The 26,394-nt window shown below is 44.5% G+C and overlaps 2 protein-coding genes across 2 annotated transcripts; one reads left to right on the forward strand and one right to left on the reverse strand.

Moving 5' to 3' along the window:
• Positions 1–3,931: 3,931 nt before the first annotated feature.
• On the reverse strand, positions 3,932–5,499 carry LOC133898431 (uncharacterized). Its single transcript, XM_062339122.1, has 2 exons — positions 5,248–5,499; positions 3,932–4,624 (listed from the first exon to the last, which is right to left on the reverse strand). Exon 2 carries the CDS (start codon positions 4,565–4,567, stop codon positions 4,145–4,147), a length of 423 nt encoding a protein of 140 aa, XP_062195106.1. The 5' UTR covers positions 4,568–4,624; positions 5,248–5,499; the 3' UTR covers positions 3,932–4,144.
• Positions 5,500–15,258: 9,759 nt separating this feature from the next.
• Positions 15,259–19,396, forward strand: LOC133898479 (potassium transporter 26-like). The gene is made up of 8 exons (XM_062339194.1): positions 15,259–15,444; positions 15,682–15,904; positions 16,289–16,537; positions 17,169–17,219; positions 17,339–17,599; positions 17,770–17,822; positions 17,896–18,265; positions 18,582–19,396. Exons 1-8 carry the CDS (start codon positions 15,259–15,261, stop codon positions 19,394–19,396), a joined length of 2,208 nt encoding a protein of 735 aa, XP_062195178.1.
• The last annotated feature ends 6,998 nt before the right edge of the window (positions 19,397–26,394 follow it).

A 26,394-nucleotide genomic window follows, 5' to 3' on the forward strand; every position in this document is an offset into this window, starting at 1 on the left:
CTTGATGCATCTGGCGCTTGAACTCCACACCTTTTGAAGTAATTGACGATCGATTGAAGTGTTTGACCATATTCAGGCTCTGCTTGTCACACTTGACTACTGCTCGTTGATGTCCTTTGACAGATGACCCCTTTAGGGTCCAGGATCTTAATTGCCTGGTATGCATAGTGCACGACAGTCATGAACTTACCCAACGTTGGGTGGCCTAGGATCACACTGTATGATATCTCAAAATCCGCAACGTCGAAGGTAAGCTTCTCTATGCGAAAGTTTTCGGGCGTGCCAAATGTGACTGACAACTTGATCTGGCCAAGGGGCATCATCGATGAATTAGGGGTTATGCTGTGGAAAGGCTCGACTCCTTTCTTGAGTTCCGACCTCTCAATCCCCATCTTGTCTAAATTGTTGGCGAAGATGAGGTTAAACGAACTACCACCATCAACTAAGGTTCGAGAAACTTTGATGTTGAGGATAGTCAGTTGTACCATGACTGGATATTGACCAGGATGTGGGACCGCGGGTGGATGGTTGACTTGGTTGAAGGTAATCAGAATTTTCGACCACCTGAGGTACCGAGTAGGGCCGTTGAGAGCCAGGTTAACTTCTCGTTCGATCACATTGTATTGTCTTTTGGACTTGTATGCGGCGGATCCTCCGAAGATGTGTGCCAAACTTTGGTCAAGCTCGTGGAACTCGGGCTCGTCAACTTTAGCGTCTAGCTTAGCCTATTTGTTGTGGTGCTCAACAGGGAAGGCTTTGAGCTTGTCTTTGACCTTCTTTTTGAGGATGTAGCATTCGTCAAAGTCATGCTAACTGGTCCGATGAACAGGGCACCACTTCTTGCCACCTCGACTCAGACCTTTACTATCCCTGGTGTTGCGCGACTTGTTCCTATTGACCATAGCTACAGTTGTGTCCAGACCCTTGTGCTTGTCACCAGGCTTGCCCTTCTTCCCCTCGTTCTTCGAAGACTCAGGATTGTCCTTGCCAGGTTGAGGGTTTTTGGCGTGTGCCTAATTTTCAGCTTTCTTTACATATTTGTTAGCCAACTCAAAGAGCTCCTTGACCATCTAGATCTTCCGGGTAGCAATCTTCCTGACTAGATTTGTGTTCTTGTCGCCTCTCTTGAAGGCGATGATGACCAATTTATTGAAAATATCCAGGATCATGTTTCGCCTGTCACTGAATCATCAGATGAAGTCTCGGAGGGACTTGTCCTTTCCTTGGTTTAGTTGATGGTGATCGTTCTCCGTTCCTATGCGCTCGAAAGTACCCTGAAAGTTGGCTATGAACTGAGCCTTCAACTCGGCCCATGATCGGATCGAGTTGGGAGGTAGGTTCAACAACTAGAACCTTGTCGGTCCATCAAGTGCGGTTAGCAGGTAATTGGGTATTACCTTGTTATCATCACCTGCTACTCGAATAATTATGGTATAGATCTGCAACCACTCAATGGGGTTGAGCTTCATGTCGTACTTCTGGATTGAGCCCGCCTTGAACTTCTTGGGTCACTGTATCGAGCGGAGCTCTAGGACAAAGGCTTCGCAACCTCCGTCGAATTCCTCAGGAGGTGGAAGAGGAGGATTGTCATACCTGTCCCTTCAAATAGGGGAGTCACATCGATCATTCTGTCCAAGAGATCTTCGATCACTATAGTGTCGATCATACTCACGGCGCTCCTCATGGTTGTTATTGATAACCTCCCGTAAATCACGTTTATTGTGAGAGATGAGGTTCCTTAGGTCTCCCTAATTTCTGTGCTCATGGATGGGGCAGTTGCAATTCAACCTACAGGGATGTACTCGGGGTCGACCTCCCGAGTAGCCTGCTTGCAACCCTTCTACTCGAGAGCATCTACGTCTGTGGTTCCTCGAACCAGCACCTTGCCGGCTAGAGGACCTATAGATGTCAGGATTGTTCGCTTGAGAAACTTGGATCTGAGCCGCATCAAATAGGGTCATGACCTGATTAACCATAGGGGTTAAAGGATTTGTCGGATCCAACTCCAGAAGAGATCTCAGGATCAGATGGGCTCCCTGGACATTAGCATCTGGAGTGCTAAAAACATCACTGCCGAGGCTCAGCTGCAGTCGAGCCAATGAAGCCTCGTAATGGTTGCCCTGAGAGCTCATTCCTTGATCTCAGGATTGGTGCTAATGGAGGCGTGCCTACTAGAAACTGTCATTGAAGACCAGGAGACGCTAGTCTTCCTACAGTTCGTCAGTGATCAATGCTATTAGGAGCATATAGAGCTCCAAGTACAGATGTCATCGATGGTATATCTCCAATGTTGCTAGCGTTGGCGGCCGCCGCTAGTGGATCCTCGAGGATTGTCGTGCCACTATTCACCATGGTGTTTGGATCTACCGCCATCAGATCGACAGGTTGGACCTCGATTCCTCTAGCCATAAACACAAATCGATCTATTCGGCTGCTCTGGCTATCGATGGAGCCGTCGTCACCACTCGCATCGCTGTCGGTATCCATGAATTGCAGCACATTAGGCTCCTTGGGATCCCATGCAAGGTGTCCCACCTCGCGGTATGCGTCCAATGAGCTAGATTGAGAATACCAGTGTGGATCAGTCCACCCTAATCGTCCCAGTGGAAAGCCATAGTTCCGAACGTAATCTCTGATCCGGCTGGAGGTGATTAGAGAGCAATCGTTGGCAACTCGAAGCGATCGTAGAAGCCTGCATTGGAGAATCCGGTGCTAATGTGCACTCAAGACATAGTCCATCCTGAAAAGCAGAAAACCCTACCTAGCGTGCCAAATGTTAAGAGTTTTTCCCTGACAATATGTCCGTAAGAATAACGGAGTTATCTTTGTGATCTAGGAATCGAACAAGAAACGAGGCACACGCGATGTATACAGATTTAGGCCCCCCGATTAGAGTAATATCCTATGTCCTGTGTGGTTGATGATATATCTGTATTCACTCGAGTATAAACAATGTATCTAGATCTATTATAAGGAGTATATGAGATCTAAACTAGACTAATGGCGAAGTGACTAAGTATCTCCTGTGACCCTAGTGCTTGCGTCGAGTTGCAAATGAGTTGTGTTCCTCCAGAAAAAAAAGTCTCTCTTCGGGGGTGTACGTCCTCGCCTTGCATAGGGGTCTTGTACCACCTTCTATCTCACCATAGTCGATAGAGAGTCCTTTATCTTATCTACCAAGAAAGATCAGATAAATCCAGTTAGGATATTAGTTGTTCTCAAATTAGATAACCAATCAAGACCTTACTATTATGCGCCTTCTGTATCTCCAAGAGTATCAAGTATCGTAGATTTGGTTCCGTAATATCCAGAGTTGTTAAGAATACACACGATGTATCTTATCCATATATAATATATTCTTTATACATATATATCATATAGTTAGATATTTGATAAACTTTAGATAAGAATCCATAAACAGGAGTAAGCCACTCCGACAAAATATTTATACTCGATCGTGATCCAATGCAAATTGTCAGTTGCTAGTGCATTTGAAGCTAACATAGGTAAGCACTACCTAGCTATATCGGTTGTTTTTAGTTACTCAAATCTTCTTTAGCCTGGTTCGGTAGATGCCTATAATTTAGGTACGTCTTGCCTAGCTATATCGAGTGTTTTTTTTTACTCGAATCTCTATCAGTCTAGCTCGATAAATACATATAATCTTAAAAAAAATATATATTTAATTTTTCATATCTACTATCCTATTCTGGACCAATAGATACAAATATACAATATTATTCTAATCTATGAGTGAAACTTGATTTGAGTTTCACTCCGTAACCTGATCTGATAGATCCATACTCTGCATTCATCTTAATTGTTGCATTTGCTCGTACAGTCTTAGATTCAATCAATTAAACAGAAACTCAACCTAACCTTTTAAAACAGATACAATTAATTAAATATTTTTTTTAATAAATAAGACCACTAAAAACCAAACACACGCTATATAAAATCTCGTCTGGAGACTAAACACAAGCCATAAGTACTTGCCATCCACCGACCAGCGTATAATGGCAAGAACATGAACATGCTCATAGAGATCGAGGTACCACAGGCTCTTCTATGCCTGATCTATGAAATAGAAAGAGTAAAAACACAAGGAACAAAAACACTAGTAGATCATCCAATGCATGCGCGCTCACTTGCATTCCACTCCAGCCTCGGCAGCTCGCCGGGGAGTGCTCTTCCGCCGGCTTCCGTTCTGCCGGAACCCATTCGATTTCCGCTTCACACGGTCATCCTCGACTCCCTCCTCCGCCGAGTCGTCGGAGCTACGCTTCAGCCGCCGCCGCCGCCGCCGCCGCCGCCGCTTCTTCTTCCCTCCACTCTCAGTTGAGCCCTTGGACTCCTTGCCCGGCACAACCAGTACGATGTCATCTCCGTCCTCCTCCACCTCAGCGGCGATGTTCTCCGCGTCGGCAGCGTCATCCTTGAGAGGCTTCTGAGGCCGTCCACTCCTCTTGTGGGTTGGAGCCACAGCCACCTCCTCGCCGCCGCTGCCATCGTCGTCGTTATTCGCATCTTCGATTGGTTTCTTGCCCTTCCCTCTAGGCCTACCCATCCAAGCGAGAGAGAGGAAGCTAAACAAGGCGACTTGCTTCTTGGTCAGTACCTGTTGCTGCAAAGTGGCAGAAGAAACAAGTCAGGCACCCTGCCTGTATATGCATCTGAGTCCTGAGATACCATCTTCATTTTCCTCAAAATCATCTGGAAACCATCAAGAGCAGGTGACCAAGGGATCAAAAAACTATTTTGCTTATTTGAGCATGCACTTCTAAAATGGAAGAGGGCATAGTTAGCATTCAGCAAAAAGGATATTCGATGTTGGGGCTGAAACAGAGCTCATTAACATCGTGGAAACTTCAGAAATCAGATTTTTGTCTGATGAACACGGAGGAAGAAGTGAGCCATATTTACGCAACAAACCATAAGGCGTGCAAGGACATCGAGCCCTGGCCCCTGAGCTCTAGGTGAACCACATCAAGAACCAACGGATCGAACACACAACAAGAAGAACAACGACACGGAGGCTCGAGGTGACAGGTGACATCCATATTTCAAGGACCCCAACGACTACAGAGAGGGACTCCAAAGCATCAGACACACACCCTATCACCATAGTCCCGAAGGATTCTGAAGCAACGATTACTAGCTCCACCAGAGGGATTCTGAATCCTACCGAAACAAAGAGCATGAACACAGAACAGAAACAGGAGCAAGAACATGGGGATGACCTCTTACCGCATCGTGTGCGCTAGTAGCTCGAGAATGCTTCCCTTTTTGGATTGACGGGTCTGTGCCGAGAGATCTCCCAGAGATATGTGTAGTTCTTGGAAACAATCTGGCATAAGATCAGAACAGACCAGCCCCAGAGAGGAAGGCGAGGGAGTAGTATTGTGGACCGTGTGGTGTGGTGATGCGTGGTTTCTATAGGTTGGTGGACATTTGCTTCAGATATTGTCAGCATTCAGAAGGTGAGAGTGGGTTTGGAGTGTAAAAAAGAGTGGCAAACAAGCGGCAGCAAGGATTAGCTAGCTGCACTACTTTGGAGAGAGACACGTGCCAATTAGCATAGTAGTACTCCTATGTATGGGATTAACGGTGAGGACCGGAGGCAGGTCAGGTTGGAAATTACAAGCCCTCCTTTTGGGTACGTTATGTTATGGTTTATTTGACAAGAGTTTTAATTTGAAAATTCATGTTGATATGAAGTTTGTAAGTTAAAATAATGTGGTTTATGACTTTAGTTTTAGTGTAAAATACGAACAAGAAACTTATTCAAACCTCATCAATTTATCCCTAATTTTAACTTAAAATTTTTTAGAAATAGAAATAAGTATCTCTAAAAATTCTTAAGCTGAAGCTCCGCTAGACGAGAGCTTAGTATATTTCCGCTCCGCTGAAGATGAATACTTTTGGGTATAAACTAGAACGTACGTTCGTAATAATTCAGTAGCGTACGTACAAACGACGCTAGTCTAAATAGCAAAGTGATCGAACGTAGGCGTCCCTGTCATTGCAAAGATACTGCTCCCGGCAATCTCCGCGACAAATCTCCACAGATTTAACCACTCCGACGCGTGACCAAACGCTCGTTGCGCTCCCTCCGCCGAAGTCAAAAAATAATCTCCCACACGCTGCTGCGGCGTTCGCTTCCAACACACGAAAAGGAGACGATCGAGGCCGTGGTGACTCACTCGTGCCTTCACCATCACTCCATCTGGATCTCCCCGGCGATGCCTTCAGTGAAGACCCTTCACCATCACACCGCTGTCAGAGAACAGTAGCCAGGAGCCGAGCGCAGGAGAGAAGCAAGGAGGCTGTGGAAGGGAGAGCCGGAGAGGAGAGGAGGGCACGAGAGGTGTCGCTGCCGCGCGCTGCTGCTTCGGAAAGGAGACAAGGAGTCGCGGGCAGGTGCTGTCTGCCGCTGTCGCCGACAGCCGCATGCGGATGCCCGCAGACGAGGCTCGTGCCCGTGCCCGTGCCCTGGCCGGCTTGCTTGCCGCTGCCTTTTCTCCCTTTGCTTTTCTTTCAAAGGTTCTCCCTGTTTTCGGAGTTCAGACGACACACATGCAGAGATCAACCTCTCACTTTCTGGAGACTATTGATGCTGCTGGACTGCCATGCATGCACGCTGCGGACTGCGCAGTGCACTGTTCTCCTGCCGCTGTGATTCCAAGCTCGCACACTTTGCTTGTTGTTGGTAACTTCAGTACAGAGAGAAAGGAGACAGTCAAGACGCAGCGCATCGATGCTCATGAAAGTGGAGAGAGGACTCTGATTAGACTGCTCATATACAGGTTGTCAATATTCAGAATGGGGATCTAGCCGAATAATCAGCTTCTAATGATGCCTTTTTAAAATGCTAAGTGGTACTGAAATATTGTACCGGTACCTCTGTATTTAGCCGCAATGACATGGTGGTGAAGTGTGTCAACTCCGACGTCCAAACGGCACCAAGTTTAATTTGTTCAGTACCAAAGCATTGCCCTGTTGCCTCTCGATCGGGCCAATAGTCCCGAGCTGCCGATCTGGGACCAGTGAAGCGGGGACAATCCACACCTTCGGCCCGAACAGGGGAGACAGGCCGGTGTGGGTCGCAAGTGCCGTTCGGCTCTGAGGAAGATTCGCAGTGGCTTGAGCGCGGGTGCGGCCCGGGCAACGGCAAGCCGTGTCACCTGGGCGATCGGATTTCTTTTTGAGCAAGACCAGTGAATTTTTTTTATATATATTTTTCAAATTTTTTAAGATTATATACCTGTTTTAAAAATAATAAAATCTATTCTACCGTCGCTCGTTCAACAGGTGAGAACAAGATCCTCACACTTTGAAAGGGGGACGATAGTGTAGACTTCATTATTTTTGAAACGGGCATATAATCCTAAAAAAATTAGAAAAAAAATATAAAAAAATTCTAAAGCCACTCCTTGTTCATGCTAAGAAAAATGAAAAGCTTACTGCATCCAGCCTGGGCGGACCCAGCGTAGGCCAGCAAGCAGGACATATGCCCCACTTAAATTCTTATTTTTCAATGGCAAATTTTACAGTACACCCAAATAACTATATGCCGTCTGTCTAATTAAATCGGAATGGTTAGGATTAAAGAAGATGATCTATTACCTCTTCATAATTATTATATTTATTTTTATATTTGTTGTTTTAGAAATTCCACCAATGAATACTAATTAGTAACAGATTTTTCTCCCCAGGTAGCACATGATGTTTAGGGAACTGAACTAACCGACTAGATTTTTCTCCCCAAATCAAGTAACCAAATCTCCAACTAAATCAACTGAACTTTTTAGTTTACTTGGTAGTTGGTATGTGCAACGTTCTCTTGGAACAAACATGCACATGCACCTGGAAGAATTTTGTACAATATTAAGCATGACCCTTTAGTTGGGTACTGTAACATTCTAAGTTTTATTATGTCAGTTAATTGCAAATTTCACTTCAAATTAAAAAAATTGTGATTGATTAAACCAAATAAAATTAAAGAAATATCGAGTATGTATATATTCATATGTATTAAATTGGCTAATTACTTCGAAATACACTAGAATTATTTTCAAAATAATCTCTACATCGAATTGGTGTATGGTGCATATGAGCCGTCCATCTAATTAGATCGGAATGGCTAGGATTAAAGAAGGTGACCTAAAGGTAATAGGTCATCCATAATTATTATATTTATTTTTATATTTGTTGATTTGGAAAGTCAACCAATGAATACTAATTAGTAATGGATTTTTCTCCCCATGTCGCACATGATGTTTAGGAAACTGAACTAACCGACTAGATTTTTCTCCCCAAATCAAGTAACAAATCTTCAACTAAATCAACTGGACTTTTTAGTTTACTTGGTAGTTGGTACATGCAACGTTCTCTTGGAACAAAAGTGCACATGCACCTGGAAGAATTTTGTACAACAATAATCATGATCCTTTAGTTGGGTACATGTGGCGTAGTAATCTTGGAGCACGTCGTCAAGTACTAATCATGGAACACGTGACCGGATTTTCCTCCTTAGACTAAATTTTGTAGCCCGAAATATCCTCCCTAATTAACAGCCGGTATGAGTAATCTCCAACAATTAGAATTTAAAAAGTGAACACGTGATGGTCCATGGTTTGTACCGCACACGTGATAGGTAATTCCAAAGCCTTGTACGACATTTCTAGGACGTGCACGTTCCATTGAGCGCCCTATACAAAATTTAAAAGACGTAGTGTAATAGTGCACCACACAACGCATGGATGTAACAATTATTGTAGCACGTGTATAGTATTGTATGGTTGCTAGGTGTTATGATGGAGTACACTATTGAACTTGAGAGTGTGCTAGTGTGCATAAGGTATTTATCCGATGAGATAAGCACAATACTTGACGTGACATTTCTTTAGAGGTATTTCTCTAGGTTACAGGGAATTGGAGCCATGCACTAAGCGTGCCCTAGGAAAACACCTTGGTTACATACCTATGAAGGGGTTATGAAGGTGCTAAAGGATGATATCCTGCAAACACGACACCAAAGGGTCACAAAGACATGACTTTAAAGAAGTCATGAGAGATGTACACGTGAGCTAGGAGGACATGGTACTTGGCATGTTGACTATCAATAGCAAGCAGAGATGTATATGATATTGTAATTGTTATACTTGACCATTTTACCTACGGTAAATCCTCGTTCTACACAATTATCGTGAGTGGTATAGTCGTCACATGTGATATAACTATTGTTACATGTGACATGAAAGATGCTTATAGCTCTACACGAGGCCCAACACAAAGGGTTCATGCTTAGCTACAAAAGAAGGGCAATGGGACCCCACACCCTTATCCACTTGGTTTCATGTGACTTCATGATGTGTTTTATTTAAGGGCAATGGGACCCCACACCCTTATCCACTTGGTTTCATGTGACTTCATGATGTGTTTTATTTAAGTCATAGTTATGCAAACACTTGAACTCATGATTTTTTTTATTTTTTACATGTTCATTGTTGATTTATTTCTTCTAATTGTAAAGTCTAAAAATACCATCCAATACAAGATGGCCCACACACAGGTGATGTCTTAAATTTGTTCATTTTTTCAAATGTTTAACTTCTGAAATACCTTCCAATATGAGGTAGACCCACATGTCGGTGAGATATAAAGAATTTTTATTCGATATGGTGCCCTAAAACAAAGTAATGTTATGGCCCATCTCGCAAAATGTAGCAGTCCAGCCCAACCAAATTAGGCCTGCTCGTGTAATTTCCTTTGAATGGAAATTGCCATTGGCTTAATACCAGACTTGTTTATAGCTCAGATAAACCTGACCAGCTTAGCTCAAACTAAAACTGAAACTTCACGGTCACAGCAAGAAAACAATGCACAAGAGAAAACCCACCATTTACTTGGAAACATCCATCACAAAATTCACCATTTTGTTCCAGTAAGCCCATGACCATGCAGAACTGAAGCCAAATAAAATGGGTACAAGCTTGACATACATTCATGATTCACCACGTTATAATGACCTGATACAAAAAAATCCTGGGGAACTACAGTCTTTAGGTTCAGGCGCCACCTTCACCGCCCGACTCTTCTTTGTTTTCTGGGAATACTTGATCAGCTCAAAAATCTCTTTCACAAGCAAACAAAAAAAATATGATACAGCAAAAAGGAGAAATCTATTCCATCTCACGTCACCTCGACCCTGTCTTGGTCGACTAGCAAATAGATTATTAGAAAACATTGTCAGAAGGCCAGAAGGCCAAACAAATAGATTTGTAAAAACAGATTGACACCACATGCAACTCGAGTCAAATGCAATTCTGCCAAAACCCATACCTGAGATCATGCTTAGCTGCTAAATTATTTGAAATATACTGAACAAATCAGAAATGACCGCTAAACACTCCATCAGGGCTACTCAGCCAGTCAGATTAGAACAAGGTCGACCAATTAGTAATAGTTCTAGTTCAAATCATAAATTAAGCTTGAGTTTGACCACTTCCCATAATACAAGCGAATTTTTTTCCGTAAGAGCCTCATTATAGGATGTTTGTTAAACAGAAAAACATGCAATACAGAAAAAGTGCAGGAGACATGTTCTCAAACAAGTCGTCATTTTCACTTTGGGCCATAACCTTTTCCTGTTTCTTTCTCCCTTCTCTCCTAGTGCTAAGCAAAACTAAATTTAGCTGCCTTGTCTTAAATTTTAGTGAATAGTTGGCAACATGTTAACCGGTGAATTATATAGTATTAAGTACAGGAGCTACTTCTAAGTTTCTGGCTGCAATATGCGAAGTAGGTATGCAGAAAATTATATGTCTTACGCATACAAAGGTAGCTGTTTCTGCTTACTGTTATTGTGCATCTGCTTTTATTATCTCATTGTGACTACATGGTGTCACCTGAGGGCTCAGATTCGGATTTCAAGGATAAACAAAATTCACGTCATTATCTTGAGATAACACACATAATTCGTGTCATTGGCTTTAGGATGACATTCATGTTGGAACAGGTCTCAAAGTGAAAATGGTTCTGAAACAGTATTTTGCAGGGAATACTAGGTGGTAAATATAGTTAACTATGAAGTGCTGTAAACAATTTGAGGTCATATTAAATGCTCATAACCTCTAAAATCATGAGGCCAAACAAACAGCTTATCAACCTCATTGTTAAAATTAGTTCTTGACCAAAAGGATCCTATCTAACTGTTAATTGCATAGTAACAACCGTGGAATGGAGAGCATGCTTACAAATTGGCTCGGGCGACGGCGGGCGGTGCACTCGACGACAGAGGAGTTCGAGTGTGCCACGGGCCGGTCGGGCATGTGGAGCAGGCGCTGCCGATGGCGACCGGTGGCGCGCTTGACAATGGGTGCTGGGGTGGCCGTTTGAGGAACGGTGCAGGCGTCACTGCGGGGGTGGCGCAACTGACGACAGCCATCGGGGTGGCCATTCAAGGAGCGACGCGGGCGTCCTTGCGGGGGCGACACAACTGATGGCGGCCACCGGGGTGGCCATTCGGGGAGCGGCGTGGGCATCCCTGTGGGGGCGTTGCGATTGACAGCAGCTGTTGGGGGAGCGGCGCGAGCGTCGATGGCGAAGCGGGGGACTGGTGCCGGTGACAATCGATTCGAGCGCGCCTCTGCCACCTGCCACCAATTCCTGCCTTCGGATGAAATCACATTTTTTTCTTGTGATTTGAGAAACGGAAAGGACGAAGATTGGGGAGCTCATTTCGATCTCCCTTGATTTGGGGAACAACTTTGGAATTGAAGAATATTGAAGAAGAGACAGGAAAATTGGGAAGAACCGGCTTAATTTGGGGACGATTGACGTGTGGATGGTGACCGAAAGCAGCTGGTTTTTTGTTTTTTACACTTTTAATTGTTTTTCCTCTATAAAAAATCAGCGTTCAGGTCTATTTACCTCTTACCTCCTAATAGGTCAAAAGGTGTTTCCTAACTTTGGGCTTATTTTGTTTATATCTCTAACCGGCCAAGTCAAATTTTGATGTACCCTAATTTAGAGCATGTTTGGTTTATATCCTCAACAGGGCCAAAATTAGGGCACGACTAAATTTTGGTTTAGCTTTTTGCGTTGGGTTTAAGGACAAATCAAAATTTTAATCTACTAAGATCGGGGCAGGTGATTTGATCATACCAGTTTTGCCTATAAATATTGTAGAAAATTTTTGACAGGCCAAACTTTTTTAAGGACACGGGTAAATTTTAGCTGAAATCAATCAGAGGCCAAATTTTCAAGACAATCACTCTGACCACCAATCAAATAGGCTTTTAGTGTTTTTTTTTCTGTGAAATTACAACCATTAGTACGCCCCGCTCAATTTTTAGGTTGGTCCGTCCTTGCATCCAACAAATGAGTGAATGACAAAGAGTAAACAAGTGAACAGCAGCAATTTTCTGTACAGGCAATGGCGCAAAGCAGCTACGGGTGGTCGGCGACAGAATCTTTCTGGGTTTCTGTCGAACAAAGGGCTGGGCAGCTCTGTCATTCGGCGTGTATAGTTCAGTTTATTCTGAATGGACAGGAAATGTCTCGTTGGAGTTTAAACTGTGCTCTGGATGAGCCTTTTAGGTTGCTCTAGGGTCACGCTGCTCTGAGTATCGTTCAGCAGTCTTTTCAGTTTTGAACTCTCAGGAATGAATTCGTTAAGACTATCCTCAACCATATTTCCTTTATTTCGTTCTCTTCCCGATTCCCTTCCCCGTTCCTATTCCTTTTATTTCCTCTCATCTTTAACAGCTTTCTTTCGAGGGGAATCGCGAAGGGAACGGAGAGAGAATCCCGTCCTGAAGTAAATGACCCTGAGAATCCCATCGTGAAGGGAACCGTGAAGAGAAACCGTTGGGAGCGCTGAAGGGAACGGAAATCCCTTCACGACGGGAATCTGCCCGTGAAGAGACTCCCTTGGACTTGGTCTAAGGGTTACTCAAAGGGACTCCGCTTTCCAAGAGTTCAGCTCCGGTTGTGGTTGTGCATAACTTTATCTGACATACCCACGACAAACTGGATTTATTTATTTATTTTTCAGTTATGCTAAAACTTCATTCTATTGGACATATGAAATGCAAAACAAACACTCGCATGTTTTGATTAAACATGACTTATTTCTCTGGATACACTTTTGTGCAAAATCAAGTATGACCATAAAATTCAGTGTACTAATGAGCTTTAACCAACCCAATCACCTACTTCAGCACCACTGCTCGCTCCCACAACTAGGCCCGATTCTGATATTTCGGTGGCTCGAAGCGAGATTAAAAATAAGGCCTATTATTAAATATAAATCGTTCAGATCTAATTTTTTCAGTTTGTTTTTGGATTAATATACACAGTATACATATACATATGAGACCTTTAAATTTTGGGGGTCTGAAACGGTCGCATCGCTCGACCCCTCCGGACCGGCCCTGCCCACAACATCAAGGATCTGGTTTGAGTTGAAGGTTTGCATTAGGACTTAAATTATCAGGCAGACAGGCACTGGAAATTGCCATAGAAAACAACGCCAGACGATTCACATGGCCATAAACAACGTGCAAAGAAAATAAACTATGCATAATGCAGACATGGATCATGCTTGTGTATTCCGAGCTTTTCGTGTTATGAAACTAGCTATTAGCAAAAGTAACGGATCGATATATTGAAACAATAAATAAGATCATAGACAATATCAAATGCACAATGCTTATTAGCGAGGTTCAGTCGAAGCCTAAATCCTTATGATATGACTACGGACTCTCTGCATCTAGCAACATCGGCCTCATCGGGGTTCTAGCAGAACCACCGACAACCTCTGCGAACCTATCGTTATTCGGTCATAGTTACAACAGTAGCACTCCTCTCATATTTATGAGGAGATCCGATTATATGAGTCATACTAGAATTTTATCTGGAGTCATACTATAATTCTATCATGTACCGTTAATACAATACCAAATCTTATATATAACTAACTACGTATAATTATTCGACATATATCCAATATTTTGATCTATATGTAAATTTTTAAACAAAGAAGCATGTGCCCTTTAGGATCAAGGTTTTTCTTCAGCGGACCTGTATTCCGGACTTACTCACAAACTCACATTACTCTACTGCTTTTAAGACCTACTTTCACCACAACCTTATATTAAAGGGAGGTGCTCCACTAGATTTTTCAGTCACTTATGGGAAACTCTAGCCTCCCCAATTCCTCTTCGACTATTCTTATCCTCTTCCTGATCTTCCAGTTGCCTTCATCTTGCCGACCGCAACAGCAGCTACCGTGCTGCTCTCCTAAAGATCAAGCATTATTTAGATTCATACCATTATAAATATCACGATTTTGAAATATACTATTACAAATCCGGTATTTGGAAACAAACAATTACAAATCTCTTGAAATTATATTAGGTGGCTTAGGTGCAAAATTATTTTTTTGTTTTTCTTATGTTAAAAATATTATTTTTTCTAAAAATAAGATCACAAATGATTTTTATGGAAACCGTATGTGCTATGTCATTTTACAGACGGATGTTTACTCATCTGCGATAAGCTTAATATCACATATACTTTCATACAGACGTTTCCGTTCCTTGTTTATGATATGCGTTAAAAACCGTTTGGGGTAGCGTGATCTGTGGTAATGAAAGAAAGGGTCGACAACGGTGGTGAGCGGGGGCTTGTCGGCGGGTCGGAAGCACACAAATGAGGGAGCAAGAAAACTTACTGCAGAGGCAAACGTGGGCCGTTAGATCAAGATCCAATGGCTAAAAAATCAGGTGTTTGGAGGTAAAAAAATAGCACCTGAGTGGGTTATTTCACTCTTAACCGTATAAAATCTAGTTTCAGCTAGCTACCAAGAAGCCATAGTACATATCCTAATCGAGGACCGTATATATATAAGACATAAACCCCATCCGCCCAGGGTTAAACTCTGCATGCATTTAGTTAGGGATGCTAACTGCCTAACCCAACTCTCGTGTATTCAGTTGGGCTCTAGAGAACGTTGAACACATGTGCATGTATATAGAAGTCTAACCCTCGTTCCCCTTCCTCTCGCGACGTCTGAGCTCCTCTAGGCCGCCTCTTCTTCACCGAAGCTCCACAAATTAAAGAAGGTGCTAGATCTCCTCGCTAGGCTCTCCTCCTCAGCTCTACTCAACTGCTACAACAGATTGTAGATCCGTCAGGACTTGTTGATCGTCTCTTTTGTTGGTGTTGAATCCTAACCTTAGGTTCGCCGCGATGGAGCACCAGGGCCCGGGCGATGTGATCGTCCAGGTGAACGCTGCCGCTGTCGCGGCCGTCGACGAGATCAGCTCGGCGAGCCAGGAGGAGGTGGCTCCCGCTGGGGACGACGGCAAGGCCGGCGTCGGCCTCACCCGCCGGACCTTCAGCGAGTCCTACAAGATGAAGCACCGTCATCCTCTGGTACGTACTTATATACCCATGAGCGTGATCAGTTGGTGACCATGCATGGATGTGAAAACACGATGGCTCATTCATTTCTGTCATCCAAGATTGCAAATTCTGCTCTTCATTTCCGAAGAATCCTTGACGTTCAGATGTTCGATCTATCTCCGATCTACGCATCCGGCGGCACTACAAATTAGTTCGTTAGGTTACTAACGTTTCGCCGTTTCATTCTTGATGCCATGGCGGATGCAGGAGTTCACCAAGTGGCAGGTGGCGCTGCTGAGCTACCAGTCGCTGGGCGTGGTGTACGGCGACATCGGGACGTCGCCGCTGTACACGTTCTCGTCCTTCACCCTGCCGGACCCCTGCGAGGAGGACTTCCTCGGCATCCTCAGCCTCATCCTCTGGACGCTCACCCTGATCAGCCTCGTCAAGTACGTCTTCATCGTGCTCCATGCAGACGACCACGGAGAAGGTACGTGCCTACCTAGATACTGCCACGAGCACAGATCGTACTCAATAGTCAATTCAACACTGCGTAAATGTTTTTCGTTCTTCTGATCATTGGGAACTCGGAACGACTAGATCGATCTAGTGAGTACATAACTGTACCGCTTCAAAAGTGGACAAATCTGTATCGCTTAAAATCTGGCGAAAGTCTGGTGTCAGGTACATAGAAATGGGCGACTTTTTCGGATTAGATAACAGAAATATACATGCGCGTATCAGTGGCGGCAATCTAAAGTTGTACATATTAATTGTTCTGATTGCCAACATCCTTCAGCAGTTCAACTTCGTAAGGTGTTGAAGTTAATGCACTTGCAACGAACATACTTACTCAGGTACTTACATTGTCCAGGTGGAACCTTTGCCCTGTACTCGCTCTTGCGTCAACATGTTTATTTCAACGGGAAGACGATGCCGATGCCGGTCACGCGGTTGGCATCTGATATCAATCTCAAGTTCCACAGTAAGAAGAGCAGTCTTCAACCTAGGATGCAGAAGTTCTTGGAAGGAAGCGCAATTGCACAGGTAGTCATTACCTACCTTGTGTTGGTTGGGACTTGCATGGTGATGGGTGATGGTGCCCTCACTCCATCCATCTCAGGTACATACTTCACAACATTGGTCACCTCAGGGTCCTAGTAGAATAATAATTAGGGTTTTATAGCATTGAACAAAGCATATAAACAACTATCTCGGTTACTGAAGCCCTACCTGTCGGTAGGATCGCATAGTTGACAATGACAGACTTGCCAATAGAAAACAAGTAGACAAACTAATTTCTGAAACTGGACAATGGTATAGACAAACTTGGCCTTATCAATTATGCAAGAATAAAAATATTAGTGTTTATCTTCTTCAATTATGTAACTTCCATACCCTAATCCCTTTCAAGCCATGCCGTGTGTCCCTCATGTGGTAGATCTCCTTTTCAATTAAGGTTTAGAACAAGGCATTTAGTCTTTGTTAGGCAACCATCTGTATCTCATACGATAACAGAGATGAGCAATTCTTCAATTCCAAAAGGAAAAAAAGGTGCTGAAATAAAAGAAAATAGATAAGGATGCAAATTCCATTGATAAACATAGAAAACGTCGATACAGTGCCCATAGGCATATGTAGTTCAAAAAATAATAAGGTCTGTTATGCTAGTGCATAGAACATTTTGAATGCGACAATTTCCGGGTCAATTCTCTTTTGGACTTCCTGATGATGTTCTCTTAAATTCTATCCAGTTCTGTCAGCTGTTCAAGGAATCCAATCAAGATCTTCTAGCATTACACAAGGTAACAATTGGTTATCTTTTTAACTATTTTATCACCTGCCATTTCTGTTCATGATATTTTGGCCAGACCATTCTTTTTGAAAGGAAAAAAGGGGTAACATTTTATATTGCTCATTTCAGATCATGTTGTCATCCTATGTGTGATTATCCTGGTCCTCCTTTTCTTTTTCCAACAATATGGTACAAGCAAAGTCAGCTTCACCTTTTCCCCCATTATGCTTGTGTGGTTCACATTAATTTCATCCATTGGACTGTACAATATTATCAAGTACTATCCACCAGTTCTGAAAGCTGTGTCACCACATTACATATACATTTTCTTTGCGAAGAACAAAAGAACAGGCTGGGAGCAATTTGGAACAGTTGTTTTGTGCATAACAGGTTAGAAATGTAACCCTAACTACAATACCTTTTTTATTTCAACAAGAGACATACAATCGAAGGCTATTCTTCATGTGAACCACAAGAAACAAGCAATATTTTATTATTTTTGTAATCTAGTATTTAGCCAGTTAATCACCTCTTGACTATATAGCCACGATCATGATCAGGTGCTGAAGCTATGTTTGCTGACTTGGGTCATTTCAACAAATTATCAATCCAGGTAATTAATATGGTCATTTTCTATTATATAAATAATAAGCCATTAGTTATGTTACTTCCCTTTACCCTTGCAGATGGCGTTCTCATTCCTAGTTTATCCATCTTTGATCCTTGCATATGCTGGCCAAGCAGCATTTTTGATCAAGAACCCATCTAAGCTTAGCACAACATTTTACAGTAGTACACCAGAGCCATTGTTTTGGCCCATGTTTGTCGTAGCTACTCTGGCTGCCATCGTTGCAAGCCAGGCATTGATATCTGCCAGTTTCTCCATCATCAGGCAATCAATTGCTTTAGGTTGTTTTCCTAGAGTCACCATGAAGCATACCTCAGAAAAATACGAAGGCCAAGTATACTCTCCAGAGATCAACTACTTTTTGTTGATCGTTTGTATCTTGATTACTGTTGGTTTTAAGGGTGGACCAGAGATTGGGCAAGCCTATGGTAAGCAATCTAGCACATGCTTGTATTAGTTTTGTTTGTTTGTTTCCCTTCTTATCTTTGTTAGTACGTCACGGGCCGCACACTTGTTTACTTTTAAAGAAGTGGTGATATCGCATAAAATAAAATTAGTAGTTTGTAGAAAAATCATGGTTATCCTGATGCAGTTTACATGTTATTATAAACAGTACTGTTATCGTTACAGAAAGTAGAAGGAAAACACATCACCACTTGTACTGATGCATGGTAAATAATGCACAAAGTTAGCATTTATTAGATGTCATCTGATTAGAACGCTTTTTTTTCTTTTGGTCTGCAGGTGTCGCAGTGATATGGGTTATGCTTATTACAACACACTTGATGACAGTGGTCATGGTTATAATCTGGCAAGTTAATATCGCACTAGCTGGGTCATTTTATGTTGTCTACTCTACCCTTGAAGGCCTTATCACGATATCACTTCTATACAAGATTGCACAAGGTGGCTGGGTTCCCTTTGCAATTACTGCATTTTTCCTTATAATTACACTTTCTTGGACTTATGGGCGAAGCAAGAAGCATGAATATGAAGCGAACAACTTGATGGATAAGCAGGAATTCATTAAAACAGTAACTATGAGCAACAGAGTACCAGGAACATGCATCTTTTACACAGACTTGATGAATGGCATCCCACCAATTGTGCGCCACTATTTTCAGCATATGGGTTGCCTCCACGAACTGATGGTGTTTGTCACTGTGAGGTCTCTTCCCGTGAGATCTGTCCTTCCTGAAGAGCGGTTCCTCATAGACAAACTAGAGCCTGTCGGTGTTTACAGGTGCATAGTCCAATATGGCTATATGGACATTCAGAATATGGAGGATGATGAATATGTTGCATCAGTTATTGCATCCCTCAAAGAAATAGCTGAAAATGATGATGAGATCACCTTGCTGGATTCAGCCTGGGCAAATGGATCAATATTTGTGTTTGGAAGGATTATTCTAAAGATGAGTACCAGGCACAACTGTTTCAAGCGCTTTGTTATTAACAACCTTTACAGGTTCCTGCAAAAGAACTTCAGGTCCAACATTTCCAGTCTAAAGATAGCTCCGGGCAAAACCTTGCAGATTGGAATGCAATATGAGATTTGAGGAAGGCAACTTTACAGGTTGGAATGCTACATGAGATTTTAGAAATTTGGATGTTTCTTCTTTTCAGTTTGTAACATTACTAGACTATATTTATTTAGGTCTGTTCTCCAGATAAAGTTATCATGGTCAGAACTTTTAAACCGTACCAAGGTCACTGTAAGTTCCATATTTATCTAAGAGATGTTTTGAGAGTGGTTTTTGTTTTACCATTGAACTATATATTTATTTGAAGCATGGAGAAACTGTTCTCGTTTCAGGCCCAATTGAGCATGCATAAATGTGTTCTGTTGGCCAGATTGCTAAAATTCTTTGCTTGCGATCCATATGTCCTTAGAATGCAAAACATTTGCAATAACTCATAGATGACTAAATGGGCCACTCGAGCTGACCCAGTACAGGCCCAACTCAGCACGGTCCAGCTACAGCACAGCCCGATAGGTCCGACTACTGTAACGGGCCGTGCCGTGCTGCCCCGTGTGCCGCATCCTTGGTCTACAGTACGGCCCATCTTCCACTGTCCACGGTATAGCCCATCTTCTACCTGATATTTCGGCCATGTTTGGGATGCAGGAAAATTTTCCAATTAATGACGTAATCGAACTATTTCCTGTGAAAGTTCCAAACTGACCCATAGAAGTGTCTATCAGATTATACTGCTCTGGCTAACTCCCTCTACATTAGAAATGCTCCAAATAGAGATTTATTAGAGGAATTTAAAACCATCAATTGAGCAAAAAAATTGTGGCCATGTACCAAAATGGCTTGTCCGTAGGTACATCCTTTAGAAGGTTGTTGTTAAGTGCCCCAAAAAACATGTTTTTGCATCCAAAATACGTTAGAAGAACAAAAGCAGAAAGCAGAACTTATGGACAATATTATTGGAAATTGACTATACAGAAGCGTCAGTTCCCTCATGTTGACTTCATCGATCATTTAATGCAATCCGATGATATGTATATAATTTATCTGTAGTAATCTAGAAGTGAAAATTACAGAGAGGAGAATATTGGAACACCAGGTAGGCAGGTAGGGTGACACCTGAATCTACAACAAAGATGTTTCCAGTCACATATGATGATGCTTCATGGATCAGAAAACGAACCAGCGATGTCAATGCTGGATCAGTAGTGCCATGCTTCTTAAAGCGACAGTGTTCAACCATCTCTTTTGCAATAGAGGAAAGGTTATCTCTGATTTGAATAGTCCAGGCGCAATTGAGTTCACCCTAATGCCGTATGCTCCTAATTCCAAAGCCATTATCTGCAATAATATAACCAAACCAGTTCATCATGAACACGGAACAAATCAAATATGTTATAACATTGTTAGTCTCTAGACCCAAACGGATCTACTAACCTAAGAACGCGGAAGCAATCCCAAGAACACAAAGCCAAAAACACAAGATCACAGAAAAGAGAATGATACCGAGGCACAATATTTTTTAACAAGGTTCGGTCTCCTACCTACATCCTCGGGACATGACTACAAACGTTCATCCCCAATAATCATCAGCAGTACATCGGCATCCAGGGACTCCACCGCACACGGCCTGACGTTGTAGGGCGGGCACAACCCGACCGCCGCCGCCCCTTGCCCTACTCTGTCGTCCTCGGTTACAACGGTGGTGCCTCATATTTATAGGCATATGAATAAAAGTCTCGACTACAACTCTATCCCTAACCACCTAATTTAAACTCAAATCTATCTGTAACCGACTTTGTACACATATTCAACACAAATACAACAAACTCCACCTTGGCAAATATGCACGCCATCTTGAAGCCGTCATGTGCGAACCTCTGTGTACGCAAACTTGAGTAGTCTCCTCCGCTGCTCACCTCGAATAGCTCGGCAAGGATGCCTCGCCGCCAGGAACGTATTCCACAAAATTTGCAGCTCCTACTTCTATGACTTATCTTTTAGCTTGTACTGATGACCTCCTATCTTCTCACCTATCATCATAGCATTGCCATCATATATCACCTTTAAGGTCTTCTTATATGGCATTGTCTAATATAGCCAACTTTCTCCATGCAGAATTCCAAGCGATATTAGATTATTCCTAAGTCTAGGCATATACCACACACCCTCAAGTAGCACTTTCTGCCCATTATACATCTTCAATTTGGTATTACCAACTCTCATAACATGGTAACTCGTGTTATCTCCCAAGCAAGCAAGACCAAAGTCACATTCACAATATGAAGAGAAACACTCCTTGTTTGATGTTGTATGATATGAACTTGCTGAATCTAACAACCACGTTTCACCACAAGACTTTTCACTTGATAGCACAAGAGCAAGATCACCATCGCTATCCGAGTCATCTTTCTTGGAAACCACAACTTCTGCTACACCCTTCTTCAGTTCCAGACAATCTCTCCTCACATGTTCCCAATCCTTACATTTATAGCATTGTGACATTTTCTTCTTTTTTCTTGTCAGTCTCCCTGCCTCGATCACCCTTGATGAAAAAAGCATCTCCAGATGAAATCCAACCAGCATTGTTCTTCATCCTTTGTTCATGAGCAAACAACGCCACTAGAATATCATCCACTTTGACTGCCTCTTTGCCATAAGTCAGTGCTATGACCAAGTGCTCATAAGACCTTGGCAAGGAACACCTTGATTAAAGACGTTTACGTGCTCAGCAAGATCCGACTCCTCTTGCATCTTCAGCCCGTACAGTTTCTGCTTCAGATACAACTTTTGAGTCAGAGTTTTGGACATGAATTGATCGTCCAATTTATCCCAAATTTTCTTAGGTGATATCTCATCCATGACATGGTACATGATCTGAATGGAGAGACACAATTTGATTGTCTCCACTGCTTGCGTTTACATCTCCTCCCACTTGTCATCATCTACCTTTGCTGGCTTCTTGTCGCTGAGAGCCTTTAGGATCCCCTGCTGCGCCAGCAAGTCCTTGACTCTTGTTTGACACAACCCGAAGTTTCCAATCCCGTCAAACTTGGTCACCTCAAATTTGGATGCCATCAACACCATCTGTCGATCTGCGATGGGGTCGCCTGTTGCCATGAACCTGCCGCAGTCCCGTCACACGCGCACTGCACACCCACGCCTGCCCGTGTTCATCACTTGTGCACCGCTGTAGCACGCCGCTCCACGCGCTCTGCCTACATGTCCCGCCTGGACGCGCCGCGCACGCCTCCCTGCACGCATGTCTCCTCCTGTCACTCGACGTCTCGACGTGCATCGCCTGATCACATCCCGCCACTCACAAACCCCGTCTGCCGTCACACTGCTCGCACACGACGTAGAAAATTGACCCGATCGTCGCCCGTTGTTTGCCGTCAACCGCCGCAAGCACCGATTCACGAAACCATCTCTCTCGTCTAGCCTTCGGCTTCGCCTCCAACACGCTATCGCCAAGCTCTGAGTGGATTACCTCCGGAACCGGACAACGGCTAAGGGCCGAGGGGGTCGAGGACCATCTCTCTCGCCTGGCCTTCGGCTTCGCCTCGGACACGCCGTAGCCAGGCTCTGGGCGGATTACCTCCGGAGCCAGGCAGTGACTAAGGGCCGAGGGGGTCGAGGACCACCTCTCCCGTCTGGCCTTCGGCTTCACCTCCGACACGCTGTCACCAGACTCCAAGCGAATTACCTCCAGAGCCGAATAGTGGCTAAGGGCTGAGGGGGTCGAGGACCACCTCTCCTGTCTGGCCTTCGACTTCGCCTTTGACATGCCGTCGCTAGGCTTCGGGCAAATTACCTTCAGAGCTGGGCATCGGCTAAGGGCCGAGTGGGTTGAGGACCATCTCTCCTGCGTGGCCTTCAGCTCTGCCTCCGACACGCCATCGCCAGGCTCTGGGGGGATTACCTCCAGAGTCGGGCAGCGGCTAAGGGCCGAGGGGATCGAGGACCACCTCTCCCATCTGGCCTTCGGCTTCGCCTCCGACACGCCCTCGGTAGGCTCCGGACGGATTATGTCCGGAGCCGGGTAGCGGCTAAGGACCCAAAGGGTCAAGGACCACCTCCGGAGCTTGCCTCCAAAGGTTCCAGATGGACTCCGCTAGGTCAGAAATCTGGAACAAATTTGGAAGAAGGCCCTACTAGCGCTGAGCCCAAGGAGTACGCGATAACCAGAAACGACGAGGTCGCCACCACTTTACTCGGCCCTCCTTAGTTACCTTATGTATCTACCACCGCCAGATTCCCGAGGCCACCTCTCCCCCGAAAGGAATGAAACTGGCGATGATCTATGCGAAGGCTCAGTACGTCGGTCATCCGAAAAATTAGCCATCACCTATGAAGAGGACGAAGAAGCACGGCTCAAAGGCACGAAGGCACACAAACATGCGGTCCCCTGCTTGAAGGATCCCCTTACACTTCGGCCAAAAAGAGATACAATCGCCTCCAAAGGTCCAAGTTATATTATTAAACAAATCATGCATCCGAAGGACGCATACACAGAAGCAAACAGTACAAAGGCCGCTGCGGAGGAGACAAGCCCTGAGAGAGCAAAACAAGGAGAGAAAGAGTACAAGGTGGCAAAAGACAACTATGACCCGCGGTAGGGCCATAGTTGAACGACAAAACAGGGATGTCTACAAAGCACCACTGAAGGCCACCTTCGCCTCCTACAGATCCCGGTAGGGGCCGTGCATGGAGCGGCGTATACACCTCATCCGCGGCCTGCTGCCACAAAAGTTGATGCAGTAGCCGACCCCCGAGCTGTTAGAAGATGAGGAAGAAACAGAAGGGGCCACCGTTGGGTCCTCCTCCCACTTCTTCCCAGCCCTCGCCGCTGAAGTCCACTCCTCCTCATCACTCTCCCTCTGCAGGAGATCCCAGTCGATCTCCGCATCGTCGTCGAAAATATCGATGATCTCGATAAGCATGATCTCCCAAATTGGGGGTTGGGCAGGGCCGACAGGCAGCTGTCCACCCCGCAGGGACGAAAGTCGGACGACCATCAGCGCCACCACTGGCGGCCGAAACAGCCTAGCACCAATAGAAGTAGTCGAGATCATCAATGTTTCTGAAGAGGATAGGGAGGAAGACGATGCCATATTCAAAGTCAAGTGCTCACTCGTGGGGCGGTGATAGATCCAGCCGGATGACCCCCGCTTTATACCCGGGTTGAGCGGCCACGTACGCCCAAGAAGAGAAGCGGAACCAATGGGTGTTGCTCCGTGACATCCCTCATTAATCTTTGGGGGGGCCGTAGCCATATCCCGGTCATTCCACCGACACATGGCAACATCCCACGGCAACGCCTCGTTTTCCTACATGAACGTCCTGTCACATTAATGACCTAGACTCCTTTCGGCGTCTGACAGGGGCGTGGGCGTAAGACCATAGACGAACCCATGCATTATCCAGTCAGAAACGCGCCAGTGACACATCCCATCCTACCTTCCTCAAACTGGCAAACATGGGGATTCCCCGATCCTACACGTAATCTCCCACTCTGACTAACTCAAATGGCGAGAAGACCCATCACCAAAAAAGTCCAAAGAATCTAAATCGGCCTCGGCACGAACACCGGAGCGCATCACCTCCACTGACGCCCCTCCAGCCTCGAGTCCCGATACCGCATACTCCAACTCCAACAGGCTCCGAAACGTACCTCCTCTGCTGATACGTCTTCGATCTTCAACTCTGACTTTGACGCCGGCTGCACCTCCGATCTCAACATAACCCCAGGGTGTCCGTCATCACCAATGCACCGTCAACATTGAGCTTCACCATCAACACCCTCAGTTCCCGCCGAAAAACTTCTCAGAGACAGAGAATGGCCTTCATGCATTCTTTTTACAAACCCAGACTGGAGTTGGTTTTCCTCTACATCCTCTCACCCCTCCAAACGTCGAGGCCAGAAGATGAGGGGGTACTGTTAGGGAAAAATAGACCTGCCTAAGGATAATGGTTGGCGATCGCTATCAAAGGGCCCCAAGAGCCTTCGGCCTCCGGATTCGACAGGAGGCCCTATCCCCGAAGGCTGCAAACCCCTTCGGACCACCTCTCCGGCTCATGCGTGGCCTTTCGAAGACTCAAAGCTACAGCAAATACCCCAGAGCCTTCAGCATCTGAACTCAACAGGAGGCCTTATCCCCGGAGGCTGCGGACCCCTTTGGGCCGCTCCTCCGGTGCCAATGTGGCCTTTCAAAGTCTAAAGGTACGATCGGCTTCCTGAGATAATATTAGGGAAGAAAGGATACCCCCTCTATAGCCGACCTGACGCGAGGTGACGGGCGATAAATGACGGTGTAAGTGGTGCTTATCCTGACACCCTAACACGATGCAAGCCGTCTTGACACCCCCGGTAGAGCGGTGTCGGACCGTAATTGGCAATCGGCTCACCCCTCAGGGTGCAAGCACCAAAATAGTTTCCACGGTAGATATTTATCTTCTATGTAGGGTAAAAAGTAGTTATCCAGGATAATGTCCAATAATTCAGCCATGTGCTAGATATTTGTACATCGTGATAATATGTGCACTAAGTTACGTACCGCCTTATAAATAGGGGGTCGTGGTCACCTGGAAGGAGAGGTCAAAAAAGGGGCATGCTCAACACAGCACGGAGGAGCACAATCACAAGTTTTCCTGTGATACTCCACTTAATCCAGTCCATATTTTTACTATCAATACATTTATGGTGTTTCTTACTCTCAAATTTCGTCTTCAAATTTGAGTCTCTTTCGTAGAAGAAACTCTCGCCGTATTTGCTGGATAAGACTATCTCTTGTTACAACAGTAATAGCACCACTAAACAGTTGTATTAAACTTGACTTGAGAAACAGTAACTGGATACTTTGGATTAGCCACTTCAGACGGTGCGTGAAGATGCAATGCTGTAGAAAATGGCATGTCAACAATGCAGAATCTCCAACCTATCAGTTCAATGGCCATATTGCACTTGCAGTGTGATGGGAATATGTATATTCGACACCTTCACATCACGGTTACGTGATGCTGTTTTCTCTGTAATAGAGTAGAAATAACTATCTATGCTTGCCCATTAGAAATGACCA

Source organism: Phragmites australis, chromosome 18 (genome assembly GCF_958298935.1).
Source record: "Phragmites australis chromosome 18, lpPhrAust1.1, whole genome shotgun sequence".
NCBI classification, from domain to species: domain Eukaryota; kingdom Viridiplantae; phylum Streptophyta; class Magnoliopsida; order Poales; family Poaceae; genus Phragmites; species Phragmites australis.

Coding starts and splice junctions, on each gene's coding strand:
- LOC133898431 (XM_062339122.1), bottom strand. CDS start 4,567: ATGGGTAGGCCTAGAGGGAAGGGCAAGAAACCAATCGAAGATGCGAAT.
- LOC133898479 (XM_062339194.1), top strand. CDS start 15,259: ATGGAGCACCAGGGCCCGGGCGATGTGATCGTCCAGGTGAACGCTGCC. Junction 15,445..15,681: donor TGAAGCACCGTCATCCTCTG/GTACGTACTTAT, acceptor TGGCGGATGCAG/GAGTTCACCAAGTGGCAGGT. Junction 15,905..16,288: donor TGCAGACGACCACGGAGAAG/GTACGTGCCTAC, acceptor TACATTGTCCAG/GTGGAACCTTTGCCCTGTAC.